The 18268-nt window shown below is 48.8% G+C and overlaps 1 protein-coding gene across 4 annotated transcripts; it reads left to right on the plus strand.

The window, feature by feature from the left end:
• Window positions 1-107: 107 nt before the first annotated feature.
• Accs (1-aminocyclopropane-1-carboxylate synthase homolog (inactive)) lies at window positions 108-17189 on the plus strand. Of its 4 annotated transcripts, XM_036184932.1 has the most exons (16): window positions 108-276; window positions 952-1045; window positions 1798-2088; window positions 4710-4769; window positions 6326-6396; window positions 7398-7467; window positions 7721-7787; window positions 9748-9845; window positions 10357-10434; window positions 11630-11730; window positions 12507-12596; window positions 13374-13419; window positions 13508-13649; window positions 15381-15523; window positions 15625-15778; window positions 15880-17189. In XM_036184932.1, the coding sequence occupies exons 3-16, from the start codon at window positions 1798-1800 to the stop codon at window positions 15975-15977; spliced, it is 1509 nt and encodes a 502-aa protein (XP_036040825.1). In that variant the 5' UTR covers window positions 108-276; window positions 952-1045; the 3' UTR covers window positions 15978-17189. The 4 variants fall into 4 exon arrangements, with proteins under 4 accessions (XP_036040825.1, XP_036040826.1, XP_036040824.1 ...); XM_036184933.1 differs by lacking the exon at window positions 952-1045 and having other exon boundaries at window positions 108-280; XM_036184931.1 differs by lacking the exon at window positions 952-1045.
• The last annotated feature ends 1079 nt before the right edge of the window (window positions 17190-18268 follow it).

Here is an 18268-nt window from a genome sequence, read left to right on the forward strand (position 1 = left end):
CTAAGCTCAGGACAATGAGAGAAGAGATGGGGAGGGCGTGGTCTTGTCTTGGCTAAAATCTCCACCCCTCAGTCCCGACCTCTTCCAGTTCCGACTCTAGTTTCTGGCTGGCAGAGAAGTGTTGAAGCCCAGAGCTTCCACGTCTGCACTCTGGAGGGAGGCGCAGGCTCCTTTCCCTTTATCCCTTCCTGGTCGCCAGTGGGCAGGCTGCTCCAGCGTCCCGGAAGTCGGGCCCAGAGGATATCACGCGCGAAACCCCGAAACCAGACGCCCAAAGTAGGTGCGATTCCCCCGACTGTGCACCAAAGGGGCGGCTTGGTTGCCCTGTGCTCTTGAACGCTGCTGCTCTTGGGTCTGGAGTCCGGAGTGCAGTCACAGGCTCCGCGGGCCAGGAAAACCCCAGGCGGGCCCTGCAAACCACTCTGGCTAGAACGCTAGGCGGGATTGAGCCCCGCTCCCACCCATACTGTCTTGCGCTCTTGCTGGCTTCTGGCTGCGCCCATCCAAGCCCGCGCAGTGCCCTTCCTCCGATCTGGGCTGTCCTGGAGCAGAATGTGTGCTTCTCCAAAGTCCCGCCACCATGGGGAGGCCCCTGAGATTTACAAAGCAAAACAAAACTGCAGGACAGTTTCTGGCTTCCCATCCCTTCTTCCAAGTAAGACTTATACCTCAAGACAGGAGAATTAGAGAACAATTGTGATAGAGTGACTCATATTTTAGACATTTGGCTACCAGCCACAATTTAGTATGAGTGCTTTATATCGCCCTTAGATCCCCGCTATTGCCCTTTGAGGTGGGTGTTGGTTCCACCACAGCACAGGTGAGACATGAATGAGGGATGTTTAGGAAGCTTCTATGTTGTTGGCAGCTAGGAGGCCCTTGCCTCCTTTGTGAGCAGAGCTGGGATCCTGAGTGCCTGCACTTGTGACCCCTAATCTCCTGTCCCCCTAGTTCCCACCACCAGCTCCAGATCACCTGTCACACAAGCGGTCCAGGACCACGGCAGTGATCTGCTTGGGAAATAGCCTGATGTTTTGAAATTGAGGTGAGCAAGATCCTTGAGGTGGGAAAGATAGTTGGTGACCCTTGAGGCTGCAGAATGAGAAATAGACACAGAAATGGAGCAAGCTAAAGCGACGGTAGATTAAAGTTACTTATATGTAGCAAGCATGGTATGGTATTTATAGGTCCTGAACAGATTTGTTGAAGTGTTTAACTTGATAGGGACAAGTGGGATGAGCGCACAAACTTGCAAGAAGAGGGAGATATCTGTGTGGAGAAAACTTTAGTTCCAGCTACAAGGGAGGCTGAGGAAGGAGGATCACTTAAGCCCAAGAGTTCAAGGCCAGTGTTGGACAACCTTAGAGGGGGAAAAAATGAAGGCTTGGCAACCATCCCTAGCTGTCAAGTGTCCAGCCATTAAAATGCTTTTCTTGCCTTGTACTCAGAAGGGCCTGAATTTTATCTCCAGAACCCACATGAAAATAGCCAGATGTTCACCCTCATAATTTCAGAGCTAGGGAGATGGAGACAGGCAGGTCTCTGGGCCTTACTGGCTAGCCAGTTTAATCTAATCTGCAAACATCAGGTCCTAGGGAGAGACCCTGTCTCAAAAAACACAGTGGACAGCTCCCAGAACAATACCAGGGATTGTTCTTGGGCCTACACATAGACAGACAGACAGACAGACAGACAGACAGACACACAGACACACACACACACACACACACACACACACACACACACGAAGGAGGAACAGAAGCCCTTCAGCAGGCCTGTGCATTTGTGTCTTCGCAGATGTTCACTCTTACTCAGAGGGAAGCCACAGCACCTACTGCATGTTCAGGCTCAGCCTCTTCTCAGGACATGGAGAATGGCTATGGTGATGTTCTGCAAGGAGAATGCCTCAGAAAGCCAGACTACAAGCTGCCCAAACTCTATGAAGTGGGTGACCCCATAGCCACGTTCTCCTCTGATAGCTCCTGCCTATCCTCTAGAGGAAGAGTCATCAAATGGTTCTGGGACTCCGCTGAGGAGGGCTACAGAACCTACCACATGGATGAGTATGATGAGGACAAGAACCCCAATGTAAGTGAAGACCCCTCCCATCTGGGACCCTAGAGCAAACTAACCGCAGGGCAGCCAGCATCCAGCTTGCTCTTGTCAGGTTGGAGTTATGAGCCTCTGGCTCCAAGAGGGCTGGTTATGTCGGCTTCTGTAGACAGTTCATGTCTGAGATGGGCTAGTAATGTCTGTTCTGTAGATAGGTCATCTCTGAGATGGGCTAGTAATGTCTGCTCTGTAGAAGAGTCAACATGAAATGAAACAAGAAATGTGAAATTAACAGTGCTTGTCATACTGATAAATACTTGATAAACTGATAAAAACTTGATAAATACAGCTGCTATTATTATTATCATATACCATGATTACCATAATCTATTATACATAATAATTTGGCAAAGAGCTGCACAATAACCCTTATTAATAGTTTTGATCCGTTGGAGATCCACCAGGTATCAGCAACCGTTCTAGGTACTGGTGTCATAGCAGTGAGCAAAACTCAAATATTGCCCTATGTATTTATATTTTAGTTGAGACAGACAGATCAAAAATACATATAACATTTACTGATAGGAACTGCAGAGAAAACGAAGACAGGGTGAGGTGGAGAGAGGAGGGTGGCGGGCTGGGAAACAGTGCTGTCTGACAGAGGATGTCATAGAAGGCTCCTTTAATCAGGTGACATTAGAACAGAGCCTTGACAAAAGCGAGAGAGGTTGCATTGCTGCAGAAATCACCCTAAACCTCAGCCGCTTTCATAGCAAGCATTTCCCGCTTGCTGCAGCTCAGGACTCCTGGAGGGCATCTTGGGATCGGGGTTTCTGTCACAGTACCCTGAAGTTGGTGCTGTGATCTCATCTGAAAGCTTGACTGGGTGGTGGGACTTGAGCAGGTGAGAGGCTCCATCTCCAAACTCACTCCCGTGTCTCCTCGTGGGTACCCATTCCTTTCACACGGACTTTCCCCCAGGACTGCCTCAGATATGGCAGCTGGCTCCCTCCAGGGAAGATGAGGCAGGACAGAATGAGAGACTGTAAATACCCAAGATCCCAAGATGGAAGCCATCCGCTTTTATGACCTAACCTTAGAAGTGACACCCCACCATCTTTGCATGTTCTTTTGATCAGAGCACTTTGTAGATTCAGCCTCTATGCAGGGTGCCGTGGGAGAGGCTAGCCATCACCAGGAGCCATGCAGCTGAGAGAATGGCTAGTACAAAGTCTCCATACTGGAACTATGCTGGGTCAGGTCAAGGGTCAGCAAGGGAACTAGTGGGTTATGGTAAAGCCAGACTGGTGGGTGATGGGTCAGAAAGGCTATGGGTATTGTAGGGCCTCATGGGACGTGGTGAATGTTCTTTCTGTATACAGAGTTGAGTAGGAAATGTTCAGGAGACAGTATGCATGATGTCCTTTCAGTTTTTAAAGACATCTGGGACTGCCATATGAAGACCTGATGACAGGTGAGGGAGTAGACAGGAGAGGAGGTGGGGAGCTCTGGCAGTGATCTGGACAGGATCTCAGCAGCAGGGCTGGCTGAATGTGCTGTAACTGGAGAGCTGTTAGGATTTGGAGATGGGTTGGCTGGGTCTGTGGGAAACAGTTTCCTCCCCAGGGTGGTGAGCATTGCCTTTTATGTGTCTAACTCTCAGCTCATTCAAGTGTAATTGTTTTTTTCTTTCCTGCCTCCTTCACTCCTGACATAAGGCAAGGGGCAGGAGTTGGTGCCTCCTATTAGGATTAACACCTTGTGGGGTGGCAATCAGACATTGTGTCCTGTTAGCTGGGTCTCCTAGTGTAGCTGGAGTTTTCCTGGACCTGCCTGGCCCACAGTCAGGACAAATCTCTCTCACCCGCCAGTCCCACAGCCCCTCAGACCCAACCAAGTAAACACATAGAGACTTGCATTGCTTACAAACTTTATGGCCGTGGCAAGCTTCTTGCTAACTGTTCTTATATCTTAAATCAACCCATTTCTACTAATCTATAAGTTGCCACGTGGGTCGTGGCTTACCTGTGTCTTAACATCTTCTCATGGCAGTGGCTGGCAGCGTCTCTCTGCCTCAGCCTTCCACTTCCCAGAATTCTCTTCTCTGCTTGTCCTGCCTATACTTCCTGCCTGGCTACTGGCCAATCAGCATCTTATTTATACAGAGCGATATCCACAGCATTCTAGGGAATAATTTATACTGACCTAGGGGGTCCACTGAACACTCCACCTTTGTTTCTGGTCCTAGCAGAGTATAATTTATAGTCTGCAGATTTTTTCATTCTATAAATGATTCTGGAGAGACAGTGGTGTCTTGGGGACGAATTTGCCTTCAGGGAGATAGCTATCAGCAGAGAGCTATGCCCTGATCTCTGTGGTGTGGGACAGAAATTGAGTGGTTTTCTTGGGGCAGGGGAGAGGTAGAAAGAGATGTGGGACTCCAAGAAGCAAAGAGGGCTTCCAGGTGGGGCTTGTGGGAAGGCTTATTGCCCGAGGTGGTGTTTAGACTGTGTTGTAAATGGGAGATGGGATTTTAGAGCCCAGTGAGGGCCCAGTTGGAAGGGTGAATGGTGCCCACTTTGCTGTCTGTGGGGTCTCCAGGCTCTTTGCAGGCACTCCTTTCTCATGCTCACCCTGCCTCTACACTTTGTCTGCAGGGCATCATCAACCTGGGCACCAGTGAGAACAAACTCTGCTTCGACCTTCTGTCCAGGCGGGTGAGTACTGGGCTGCCGTCACCAGGGGCTTCTGGAATCCTTTGCCACGGTAGCTTGCTGCATGCCTCAGTGGCCCTGATGTAAGAGCAGGGAGACATGGATTCCAGGTCTGCCTTGGGAACAACTCCACTCCCCTCCCCTCCCCTCCCCTCCCCTCCCCTCCCCTCCCCTCCCCTCCCCTCTCCTCCTTCACCTTTCCTCCCCTGTCTGCCAACAGAACTGTATTCATCTCTAGTCTTTCGCTCTTCACTGGAGATTGAACTTAGCATTTACACAGCCTAGGCCAGCTAAACCACACCCTCTACCTTCTTAACTTTTTAAGTCAAGGTCTAAGTTTCTGAAGCTGATCTTGAACTTACTCTGCCTTGGATTTGCAATCCTCCTGCCTTAAACTCTGGTGTAGCTGGGGTCACAGGCTTCCACCATCAGGTCAAGCTTCTATGGCTGTTTCTAATCCAGTTTGTAAAATTTCTGAAAATTTCATCAGATTTCTTCTCAAAATATATTTTATGTGTATGGGTGTTTTGCTTTCATAGATGTCTGTGTCCCAGGTACATGCCTGGTGCCTGCTGAGGCCAGAAGAGGGAGTCTGATAACCTGAACTGCAGTTAGAGATGGTTGTGAGCCGCCATGTAGGTGCTGGGAATTGAACCCAGTACCCAAGAAGCTGAGGCAGGAAGAGTGCTGTGAGTGTGAGGCCATCTTGGGCTGCATAGTAAGCATCAGGAGAGCCAGGGCTACATAACAAGAGCATGTCTCCAGTCTCCAAAAGTAAAAATAACTAAAATTGGTTTCAGTAATATTTTATTTACCTAGTATATCTAAAATATGACCATTTCAGCTGGTAATAAATGTACAATTATTGATATTTAATAATACATGTTTTTACAAAGTCTTTACAGTTCAGACTAGCAACCTAGTAAGTGCTAAGTAGCCACAGATACCAGTGGCCTCCATGTTGAACCTGCTCTAAGGGGCGACAGGAGGGAGGGAAATGGCTGGGCCCTGGCATAATGATTCCAGTCTTTCTGGTCCCCCTGCCCGAGGACACTTTGTTATTGGCTCTCTTTGACCTTATAGCCATGATGCTCTAGTGTCACTAATCCAGTACCTGCCGATACAAGGGATGGTCTAAAATTTACCACCATACACAAAGGGTGAGATTGAGTGGAACCTGCAGGAGACAGTGTCCCGAGTCCCCTCTCTAAAGTTGGAGCCAAGGCCAAGCCGCCATCACCCAACCCTGGAGCCTCCTCTGACCTCTGGGGAAGCTGAGCAGCGTACCTTCCCAGCACTGCTCTGCACCCACCCCCCTGATTCTGTTGTATAGAGAGCTAGAGTCAGGAGTTCTGGGTGTGGCTTTAGCTCTGCCATTTGCTAGCCTTGCCTTCACTTTGTGAGCCTTGGTTTGCTGATCTGTGAAATGGGCTGTCCTGCACTCCCGCCACATTCCCTGAGAAGGAGAAGAAACTGTAGGTGCTGAAGGCCCTGGTGCCATGGGGACGCAGGTGACAGTGCTGGCCCTTAGCCTTGCTCTGTTCCCTTTGTGTCCCCAGCTGACACAGAATGACATGCTTCATGTGGAGCCGTCTCTGCTGCAGTACCCTGACTGGAGGGGACATCTGTTGTAAGTAGCTGCCACAGGCTTGGGGGTCTCAACACGTTGACCCCAGGGAGGTCTGGTAGTGGCTGGGCACATTGGTATAACTGGGAGAAGGGTTCTGCTGTCCAGGGATATGCTGTTAAACTACAAAGCACAGCGAGGCCTCTCAACAAAGAATTCTTCTGTCCACAATATCAGTAGAGGCAGAGTGAGGGAGCTGGTCATAAGCTGAGAACATAGCTGTGGAGACCTGGTGAGCAGGGGCTGTCCGGCCAGCCCCAAATCCATCACCGGGGTTCCGGGCTTGGTTCCCATGACCCTAAGTCTGAGGTGAGGGAGGAGACTGTCCTTACCTTTTCAGCAGTTTTAGAGATGACAGGTGAGTGTCTAGGGGGCTGCCTGGGACTCATTCCCAGTGGTAAGATGGGTCAGGGAAAGAAAGACTGCCATATACTGATTATTTGCAGGTCAGACATTGTTCTTAGGAATTAGTGGCCCAGCAGGACCTGACCGAAGATGTATTCCAAAGCTCATATTCTTAGAAAATGGTCATCAGGATGGTGAGCCTTGGGGCAGGCCACCAGGCTTGCACATAGATCCTGCCACTTACCAGCAAGTGTTTTAATTCCCTTAAAATGGAAATGATAGTAATAATAGTCACCATGGAACATTCTCCAAATAACATCTGAGGCTCAGTAAAAACCGCGGTAATAGTTCCTATTATGATAATGTTTATTATTATTGTTTTCACCAGCTAGATCTATATAGCGTTAGTTTTCATCTGTTTCCTGACTTGGGGGGGGGGGGGGGGCTGGGTGTCCTAGAACCACACAAATGAATGCTTTGTGGTCAGATAGGGGAGGGTGTGGCAGAGTGGAGACAAATGTCTACCTATGCACCTCCTGGTAAGGGAGGCTGGAGCAGTGGCAGCTAGCCACCTGTGGGTTCCCAGAGGGGCTCCAGAGTGGACTGAGCTGAGAACCCTCTGACAAGTGTTGTACATCATTGCTCTGGTTTTTTTTTAGCCTCCGAGAAGAAGTGGCAAGGTTCTTGTCTTTCTACTGTAAGAGCTCGGCACCCCTCAAACCAGAGAACGTGAGTCACCCCTTTCTTAGAGGTGAGGGTTGGAAGGGCGCTTGGGATCTACCTTTCACTTAGTTTTGCCTCCAAACCCCACTGAGCACTTGTTCACTTGGTCAAGAGCAGGATCCCCGGAAATAAGCTTGGCTGGGAGCCAAGGGAGACCTTTGTCAGGATAGCTCCCCAGGGCACTGGGGAGAGGAGTGGCCCTTCCCCTGGTCCTTGCTCTTCTCTGTACCCTGACAGAGTCACCCTTGTCTCTACCCAGGTGGTAGTTCTGAATGGCTGTGCCTCTCTCTTTTCTGCTCTGGCCACAGTGCTGTGTGAGGCAGGAGGTAAGTGAACCCCATGCCCACTCCCTCAGCTTTGAACCAGGGCTATGCTTGGCTGTGACCTCAGTTGCCTGGCAGTAGAGCTGCCTCAGGATGCCTTCAGCTATAGTAGAGTGTAGGAGATTGCAGGAGCCTTAAGTGAGTGGCTTGACCAGAATCCGGAGCAGCAGTTCCCACGGAGGTTCCTATGGGATCAGGACCCTGATCCCTCTGAGTTCCTCAGCTTTCCCTTCTTGTCACCAGGTCATTGTCACATCCTTCTCTGACACTGTGTCTTATAGCAAGAAGACCAAGACAGTTACAACAAGCTGGCCTCCCTCCTGTCAGGCAGGGCATCAAGGGTGCTCTTTCCAAAAAGGATCCCAGTGAGACCCCTTTTACCAGATAGAAATTACTTGTAAACCTAAAGGAATCCCTGGCAAAGGCACTTAAGGGAGCCAGTGTCAGCTTAAACCAGACTGGTTCACGCCATGGCTGGGGAAGGCCTGACTTGGACATATTGCTGGTCCTCTTTCAAACAAACAAAAACAAACAAACACACAAACACACAAACTAAACAAACCAAACTAAACAAACAAACAAAAACCATTTCTCTTAGCGAGGAAGGAGATTGAATGACTCTAAGAGGCAGTGTGTCAAGAGCTGGTTGTAGCCAGGGGTCAGTTCTTGTAAGGAACATGAGAGCTCATTTGAGCCTAACTAATAGGTTAACGCTGGTCACATGCAGTCACTGCATATTGCATTCCAAGCTAGGTCATGTGGCTTTACACAACACCTCTGTGGAGTGTATTCTTTTTTTTTTTTTTTTTTTTGGATATATTTATTTATTATGTACACAGAAGAGGGCGCCAGATCTCATTACAGATGGTTGTGAGCCACCATGTGGATGCTGGGAATTGAACTCAGGACCTCTGGAAGAATAGTTGGTGCTCTTACCCTCTGAGCCATCTCTCCAGCCCCAGAGTGGATTCTTTGACTAGACCCTTTTACAGGTGAGAAGACTGAGGCCTAGAGGTTAAGTAACTTTTCGAAGTCATAGGAACAGAAGCAGTCACCAGGACTTGAGCCCTAAAGGAAGATTTGCTGTGAGAATATGATAGAAATTTGTTACCCGTTCTGGAACAGTCAAGCACAGGGACCCTATAAGCTCCAGTATCCTGGTCTATAAAGTATGGCTGACAATACTGCTTACTTCAGAGCGTGGTGGTGAGCCTGTTTAGCACAGGCTAAGGGGTCAGTAAGTATTAGCTGAGGCCCCAACTCACAGTGGATGGACAGGGACTTACAGCTTACAGTGGTGTGAAAACTATGCAAACCCAATAGAAACTCTATTTTGGTTTCTCTCTCTTTATTTTCAAATAAATCTTTATATTGGTTTTTATTTTATTATTTTATGTGTATGAATGTTTTTGCCTGGATGTTTCTTTGTGTGTGCCTGGTGCCTGTGGAGGTTAGATCCCCTGGAAATGGAGTTGCAGCCACTTGTGAGCCATCCTGTGGGTGCTGGGAATCGAACCCAGGTTCTCTGGAGTTTGAATTGTGACAGGTTCTCTAGCTAGTGCTGTGTGATGTGCTGTTTTCTTGCAATACTGGGCAGTGGCAGTGAGCTCCCCCACTCCAACTGCAGGTGACCATGAGATCTTGAGTCAATGCCAGTACTCTGCCCTGTTCCAAATTCCTGAGCTAGAATGTTCAGGAGGTTAGGTGGATCAAATGCATTTTTTTTTAATAGTTTCAACTTATAGTGGATTTATCTGGATGTGACCCCATTTTAAGTGGGCATCTATATTAGAAAGTCTGACCTTAGAGGATCCAAGCTTTAAGGTTTTGGGAGTTGAGAGGAGCAAGAATATGCTCCAGATAGTTCCCAGGGATGATAGAAGCTTGGAAGGGCAGTGGGGCTCATATTGGTATCTGGGGTATCCAAGCCAGAGGCCAGTGGGCTGCCTACTCCTTCTCCTAGAGGCTCTCTTGATCCCGACCCCTTACTATGGAGCCATTACCCAGCACATCTATCTCTATGGCAACGTCCGACTGGCCTATGTCTACCTGGACAGCAAGGTAAGAGTGCCTGCATTCCAGTTCTTGCATTGGGTATCCCTGTAGGCAAGGGTTTACAGGGTCTGAGTTTGTGGGTGGACCTGAAGGAAGCCTATGCTAGGGACTTTGGGGCTGCTGTGAAATGGAAGTGGAGCCTTCTGTTGTCACATGGATGCCTCTGCCTAGGTTCCCTGGAAGCTCCAAGCTCCAGGCTCTAAGATTCCTGGGTCCATAGAGAAGCCAAGAACTAGCCCCAGAAACGAGAGGGTGGCAAGGGGGAAGCTTAGGCCTTGGAAGTCGTGAGAGCCAATCAGAGAAGACTTGCTGCCACCGCCAGAAATCTGAGTGATGAGGGACGTCCCTGAGGTAAAGGGTGGGGCAGAAGGCAGGAAGGGGGAGTGGCCCCTCTCATTTTCCAAAGGCTGTACCCAGGAGACTGGAGATGATAGATGAGGAAAGACCCAAGAGTTCAAGTTTAGGATGGGGATGGGACACTGAATTTGGCTCCTGCCTTTGATGGGTCTCTTCCCAGGTAACTGGACTGAACACACGTCCCTTCCAGCTCACAGTGGAGAAGCTGGAGATGGCCTTGCAAGGAGTTAATTCTGAGGTCTGGGGATTCAGTGAAATCCAGGGCTGGGAGTGGGTGGGTCTCAGCAGGGGCTGGACCCTTCATCTCTTGGGAGTTGGGCCTGTAACTTTGATAGGGAAATATGGGGAGGGATTATCGGGGCAGTCAGGCAGAATCCAGTGTCTATGGAGGATCTTCCCATTAGAAAATGACCCTGAAACCACAATGTACAGAGAACCAGGGAGTTTCATTAACAATTTTCCCCTCACAAGAAAGGGTAATAGGTGGTGGGATATGATCGAAGTACTATACATAAATGTGCATGAAAATGTCAAGAATGAAGCCCATTATTGTTTTCAATGAATGTAGTTTCTGGTCTATTGCTGTGAAAAGACACCATGACCAAGGTAAAAGGAAGCATTTAATTGGGGGTTTGCTTGCAATTTTAGAGAGTTAGTCCATTATCATCATGGCAGCAAGCAGACAGGCAGGGCACCGTAGTAGTAGCTGAGAGCTTTATGTCCTGATCTGTAGGCAGCAGGCAGAGAGACACTGGGCTTTTGAAGCCTCAAAGCCTGCCCCAAGTGATGCACCTCTTCCAACAAGACCACACCTCCCTCATCCTTCCCAAACAGTTCCACTAAAGACCAAACATTCAAACATATGAGCCTATGGGGGCTATTTTAATTCAAACCACCACAATATGCTAATTAAAAAGAACACTCACCCTATTCCAATCCCTTTGTTTCTGCTTCAGGATCAAATGTGGATCATGGGAGTCTATAGTACAGTGAGGGGTGATCCTGCTCTTTTTGAGGGGCTCCCTAATAAAGGCAGAGACCCAAGTTCCTATGCCTGCTTTCCACCCATTTTCAGCAGCTGTGCACATCACAAAGGTGTTTACCTTTGTCATTCAAGCTGTCAAGTGCTCACTGCAGGAACTGTGAAAGTTCTGGACTTTCCCACCTAGAGTTCTTTTGACACAAGCAGCCTCTCTGCCAGCAGCTGGGCACATCCCCCTCCCCCCACCCGCTTCCTGCCTGCTTTCTTTCCGTGGTTGGCATGACACAGCAGACGTAACTCTAGTCCCATTCATTTGCTTCTTGTTGGGTCATGAGCATGTCCCTGCCATGCTTCCCTGGGAGCCAGCCAGCTTTCAGCCTCATCCAGTGGGACTGTAAGGCTCTGGGGTCAGGGTGACACTGTAATACCCCCCCCCCATGGATGGTTTCAGGATGTCAAGGTCAAAGGCCTCATTCTCATCAACCCCCAGAACCCTCTGGGTGACATCTACTCCCCTGAAGAGCTACAGGAGTTCCTGGGATTCGCTATGAGGTGAGCTATGCCTACCCCACAAAGTGAGCAGACCAGGCTCTGATGTGAGCCTAGGGGCACATTAGCCTTCTTAGCTGACTGTGGGCTACTACCCGCTTTGGTGTCTCTCTGTCTTCTTAAAACACCAGCTAGGGCCAGGCACCATGCTGAACACTTATTTATTTATATGTTTACCTGTGTTCATGTGTGTGTGTGAATATGGAGGACAGAGGTCATTCCTTAGATGCCATTATGAGAAAGGGTTTCACTGGTCAAGTATGCTAGGCTGTCTGGCCAGTGAACCCCCAGGATCCACTTCTCTTCACTCCCCCAGCACTGGGATTGCAAGTACATGTTACCAGGCCTGCCTTTTTAGTGGTTTCTGGGTATCAGACTTGGGTCTTGTTTGCAAGGCAGCACTTTACTGACTGAGCCATCTTCCCAGGTGAGCACTTCCTGTGCTGCATGCATGGTCCTCATCACAATATCTCCATGAAAATGGACACTGTCATCATCCCTGCTTGACAGAGCTTCAGAGTGGTCCAATCAGGGGTGGGACAGACATGAATCTGAGTCCATTTGTCTCCAGCCCACCATGGAGGACCCCAAAGAGTCCTCTGCTTTATGGGTGCAGCTTCCTGTTTGTAAAAATGTAGACCAAAGTGGGGTGTTCCTGGGACAAGCTGGTTTTGTAGTGCCCTGGGCTAGTCTGTGGTCCTCTGTGTTTCTGACATACTGATACTCAACACTGGGTAACATATTTTGGCTCTCTCTTTCCCACCGCCTACCCATTGCAGGCACCAGCTGCATGTGATCATGGATGAAGTTTACATGCTGTCAGTGTTTGAAGAGTCTCTTGGGTACCGCAGTGTCCTGAGCCTGGAAAGGTGAGGCTCCCAGTGTACCAGATTCTACCAGCCCCCTCGACTGTCCCACATTTTCCCAGCCTCTTTCTGGGTCAGCTGACAGGGCATGGCCTGCCCCAGGGCAGTTCCATTGATATTTATTTGATCTCATTGGTCCTCAGGCCAGGAAGGACTAGGTAGATCAGGGGTCTTCAAATTATTCTATGGCATTCTCAAGAGCTCCAAGGAGGGCCTTGGCATTATTTGAAGAAGCATTGGGTCTATGGGAAATTGGACTCTTGCTATTTCCTTCATCCTCAGAGTGACTCCAGTTTCAACCATCCATCAGTCCTGTCTGTGCATCCATCTATCCATCCATCCATCTACCCATCCATTCATCTATCCTCTGACCCACTCATCCCTCCATCCACCCATTCATCTGTTTATCTATCCACCCACCTATCCATCCACTTATCAATATTTCTACCTAGGAAAAGGTCTCAGCAGCTAAAGACACAGCTAGCAATTTCCATAATAGTGGCAAGAAGCACTAAAATAGAGGTGGCCAAGGAGCTATGAGGGGGTCTATTTTGGCCTGATTTCCTGGCTGGTCAGAAAAGCCTTTTGAGGAAGTGGTGCCAGAGCTATTTTCTAGGTCAATTAGACAGCAGGCTGTTGGCTGACCCCCATACTAAGGGAAGTGGGGGAATTGTGGTTCAAAGACAGGAGACCCAGTTTCATCTATCCATCTACTTATCCGTTCCCAAGTCTGTGATCCCCTGGCCCTGGGTTGTTTATGTCTCCATATTCTCTCTGTAGGCTGCCTGACCCCCAGAGGACACATGTGATGTGGTCCACCAGCAAAGTGAGTTCCTGGCTAGCCTGGGTGGGAGGGAGTGGAATCAGTTTCTTCTGTGTGGGCCGCCTATGGCCTATCATGTGTCTTCTTGTAGGACTTTGGGATGTCTGGACTCCGCTTTGGCATACTGTACACAGAAAACCAGCATGTGGCTACTGCCGTGGCCTCCCTCTGTCGCTACCATGGCCTCAGTGGCCTGGTCCAACACCAGATGGCACAGCTGCTCCGGGACCATGGTGACTGTCTGGGGCTAGGGACTTGAAAGAGGAGTGGGGTTGTAATGTGCGTGGGACTTGTTGGGGCTCACGGATGCCTCTCCTTTGGAGGAACTTAGGTGACATCTGACAGTGTCATCTCTGGGTTCAGACTGTAATCAGTCACTTGTGTGCTCCATATGTAGCACATTTCTTCACCTCCTCATCTGTAGAATGGGGTGATCATGGTGCTAGTCTTGCAGGCTGAATAGGACCTATAATTTGGTTAGACCAATACATGGCATAAAGTAGGCTCTTGGCTAATGTGAGCTCACCGGCCAGGTGCAGTGTTATGCATCTGTCCTTCTAGCGACTTCTAGACTGAAGCAGGAGGATCCTTCCAGGTCAGGAGTTCCAGGCTGGCCTGGACAACATAACAAGATTCCACCTACAAATATGAACTTTTTTTTTAGCGCTGAGCATAAAGATCAGAAGTTACTGAGGAAATGTCGATATCATAGAGAGCTCTCTGCCTCCAGGAATGAGATCTGTTCCTGCCTCAGATAGCAGAAGTTTGGATAGCAAAGCTGTTTTGTATTTGTTGCTGTTCACTGAGCCTTTCAGATGCTCTTTTGGTCCATCTCATTTCCCTCCCTGGGGTCCTAGGAAGAATTCCTGTGCAGTTCCTCTTTGTTTTATAGGTGAAGGAAAAGGAGGACCAGATACTAAACACCCAATCTACTAGCCTAAAAAGTTTTAGAAATAGTAGCAATGTCAGATGTTGCTAAGGGAGGTGGGACAGCTGGGACACTTGCTCTTACATCACTGGTGGAGACAGAAGATGGCTCAGCCACAGCGAAAAACAATTCTGCTGTCTCTTCTAAACACACCTATCAAATGACTCAGCGGCCACAGGCCCCAGTGTGGAACCCTGATGGTCACACAAAAATCTCTGTGTGAATGCTGATAGCTGAGGGTTTGGTTGTTGTTGTTGTTGTTGTTGTTTTTTTTTTTTTTAAATCACCCACATCTGCAAACAGCACACCTCCACAGATGAGTTGACACAGATGTATCCCACCCACACCATGGAATACTGTTATAATAAAAATCCATGGCAATGTGGATTTCTCCCAAAGACACTGTGCTATTAAGAGAAGCTAGGGTCAAGAGATTTCATGCCCTATGAGGCTGGTTTTGGTGACATTTAGGAATGAACAAAACCGTCATGGTGTATAACATGTCAGTCATGAGGAAGAGGGTATATAAATCTAAATAGCATGAGGACAGTCTTTGGGGTCACTTAGAATCCTGATTTTGGTGGTGCTTTCATAAGTGTATGAACGTGTCATAATCCAGAGAGCTGTGTACCCCTCAAAAGTGGTCAGTGAATCTATGAGGACCAGAGAGGTGAAGTTGCTGAGGTCTGCCTTTTCCTGTCTTGCCAGATGCCCCACTGGGGTCAGGACCTTGGTCCTATGTGGTCCTAAGTACCACTTTATAACTGCAGACACCTTTGGCTTGGCTCACATCCTGAGGGACTTTGTACTCTGGACTCCTGAACGCGGTCCAGGACCTAGCGTTCTCAGGGCTGTGTACCTGGATCAAAGGCACTTTGTGCTGAGCACTGAACTCCCAGTCCCTCTGAACCTATGGTCAGTAAGCCAGTTAGAGGAAGGGCTCCCAAGATGTTGACTGCCATGCCCTTTTGTCTTAGCATTCAGATTAATGCAATGGTCCATGGGAGTTTTATGTTCCTGCTTCCCTTCCATTTAGACTGGATCAGCCAGGTGTACCTGCCAGAAAACCATGCCCGACTCAAGGCTGCCCATACCTATGTCTCAGAGGAGCTCAGAACCCTGGGGATCCCCTTTGTGAGTCGTGGGGCAGGCTTCTTCATCTGGGTTGACTTGAGAAAGGTAAATAGGGTGGAGGAATGGGCAATGTCAAGCCCCTAGCTGGCAGGTGAAGGCACTGGAGGGTCTCCTGCATTCTGAGCTACTTCCACCCATACCCCCAGTACCTTCGCAAAGGCACATTTGAGGAGGAGGTGTTGCTCTGGCGCCAGTTTTTGGATAACAAGGTGCTGCTGTCCTCTGGGAAGGCCTTTGGGTGCAAAGAACCTGGCTGGTTCCGGGTGGTCTTCTCAGACAAGGAGAACCGGCTCTGCCTGGGTAAGCAGTCTCCTCCTCTACCCTCCCAACAACATCCTTTAAGGGACCCCTACTTCTGACAGCAACAGCCCCAGTGCTGACCACTCCTCACTTCTTCTCAGGGATGCAAAGGATGCGGCAGGTGCTTGAAAGGCAATCTCAAGTGGTAGAAGATACCTCTCCCTGTCACACTCAGGAGCCAAGGACCCAGCCCATATGAGCAGGCCATTGCCTCACAAGCTGCCACTGTCCTCATGACCTGGACATGTAGGGCCACAGAAGACTGAGTGTGGATGTGCCATTTGTCTGTAGGATTTTGTCACTTGGCTTTGGCCTTGAAGAACTGTTTCCTGCCCTCCCTGCTGGCAGTGGGAGGCTGTTTAAACTGATGTTTATTCGGGGCTGTTGCTGTCCTCTATTCAGTGGGATTGGGACCAGTAAGGTATCTGTGTTGTGAATAGTGTACGGGATGGGAAGTCGTGACTGCTCCTAATCACAGCTCCTCCCTAGGACACAAGAGTAAACAAGCAACTGTTCATTCTTATTCTTTGTGGTCGTGCCTTCCTGCCTTTCTTGTTGCCGGGGAAACAAGCCAGAGGAAAAGCACACACACACACACACACACACACACACACACACACACACACACACAAGTGATAACATTCCAAGGTGCATGGAATGGAATGAATTCTGTTTGTTCAGGTCTGTGAGCAGAACTCCATGGTGGGAGTTAGGAGGGTCTCCTTGATGGAGCTGAAATGCCCCCTCAAGTTCTGGGACCTACCTCCTCTTGCCTAAGAAGGAGGTGCCTTCACTGTTGTTCCCAAAGCTGTGGCCTAGCAATGGCTGGGGAACAGGGAAGGATTAGAGGCTGGATTTCAGAACCAAGGCTGTCTGCGGACCAGGCAGAAATTGGTCTTTCTGTGCTAAGAAAGCCTATGAAGGGGCCTGGCTGCTCCCGCTTGAGGGGTGCTTTTGTAAAGATCCTAATGAATGTTTGATTCTGGTGCTGACCTGTGCTTACAGTGCTTGTAGTCACAGCTGTGAGAGCAGCTGAGGCAGGAGGATTACTTGTACCTATGCGTCTGAGATCAGCCTGGGCAGTACAGTATGAGTTTGTCAGTGAACTCAGCATAGCCTAGGCTGTCCTCAGACGCACCATTCTGCTTGATAGCAGCCATTATTGTGCTCAGCATAACCTGTCTCAGATGAGAGAACCCAGTCTTAGGGAGATGGAATGATATTTTGAACTTTATGTAGCTACAAACTCTCAGGATCAGGACCCAAGGGTGGTTTGTTTGGTTCAGAATCTGCATGTGGGGGGGGTTGGGGAGATAGCTCAATGGGTAAGAGCACTTGCTGTTCTTCACAGGACCTGGGTTGAGTTCCCAGCGTTCACAGTGGGCAGCTTATAACTGTCTGTAACTCTAGTTCCAGGGGTCTGATTCCTGCTTCTGGCCTGTGGGCAACACACACACACACACACACACACACACACACACACACACACACACAAATCATAAAAAGGAATCTCATGTGTACTACTCATTTGTGCATTGCCTTCTGCTACTTTCTTGGTTGGTCTGTAAATTGCCCATTTTGTGGCTTTTCCTGTCACTGGTTTATTGTTCTTCCTTTTCCTATAGATTCTTTCTGGATTTCCCCGTCTTAATTAGGACTTTTATTGCTGTGAAGAGACCATAACCACGGCAACTCTTCTAAAGGGAAACATTTAATTGGGGTGGCTCACTTACAGTTTCAGAGGTTCAGTCCATTATCATCATGATGGGGAGCATGGCATGCAGGCAGATGTGGTGCTGGAGCTGAGTGCTACATCTTGCAGGCAACAGGAAGTTGACTGAAAGTCACACTGAGGGAAGCTTGAGCAAAAGAGACCTGAAAGCCCACCTTCACAGTGACACACTTCCTCCAAGAAGACCATAACTCTTAATAGTGCCATTCTCTTTGGGGGCCATTTTCTTTCAAACTATCACATTCCACTCCCTGGCCCCCAAAGGCTTATAACCATATCATAATGCAAAAATGCATTTAGTTCAACTTCAAAAGTCCCTATAGTCATTAACAGTCTCAAACTTGTTTGAAAGTCCAAAGTCTAATCTCTTCTGAGATGCACGGCAATCTCTTAGCTGTAAACCCCTTGTAAAAATCAAAATCCCAAAGCGCATCACATACTTCCAACATATAATGGCATAGAATATATATGACCATTCTGAAACACAGGGAAGGGAGCATAGTGAGGGAATACTAAACCAAAGCAAGGCCAAACACAAGCTGGGCAAACTCCAAACTCTGCATCTCCATGTCTATGTCAAAATGCTCTTCAGATCTCCAACTCTGCTCAGTTTTGTTGCCTGCAACATACTCCTTTCTCTTGGAGTGGTTGCACTCCCTGTTAGCAGCTCTCCTTGGCAGGTATCTCATGACTCTAGCATCTCTAACATCTTGGGTTCTCCAAGGCAATCCAGGCTTCAACTTCACAGCTTCATGCAA

This window comes from Onychomys torridus, chromosome 4 (assembly GCF_903995425.1).
Source record: "Onychomys torridus chromosome 4, mOncTor1.1, whole genome shotgun sequence".
NCBI classification, from domain to species: domain Eukaryota; kingdom Metazoa; phylum Chordata; class Mammalia; order Rodentia; family Cricetidae; genus Onychomys; species Onychomys torridus.

Coding starts and splice junctions, on each gene's coding strand:
- Accs (XM_036184930.1), top strand. CDS start 581: ATGGGGAGGCCCCTGAGATTTACAAAGCAAAACAAAACTGCAGGACAG. Junction 10,435..11,629: donor TGCAAGGAGTTAATTCTGAG/GTCTGGGGATTC, acceptor GGATGGTTTCAG/GATGTCAAGGTCAAAGGCCT. Junction 13,420..13,507: donor TGATGTGGTCCACCAGCAAA/GTGAGTTCCTGG, acceptor GTCTTCTTGTAG/GACTTTGGGATGTCTGGACT.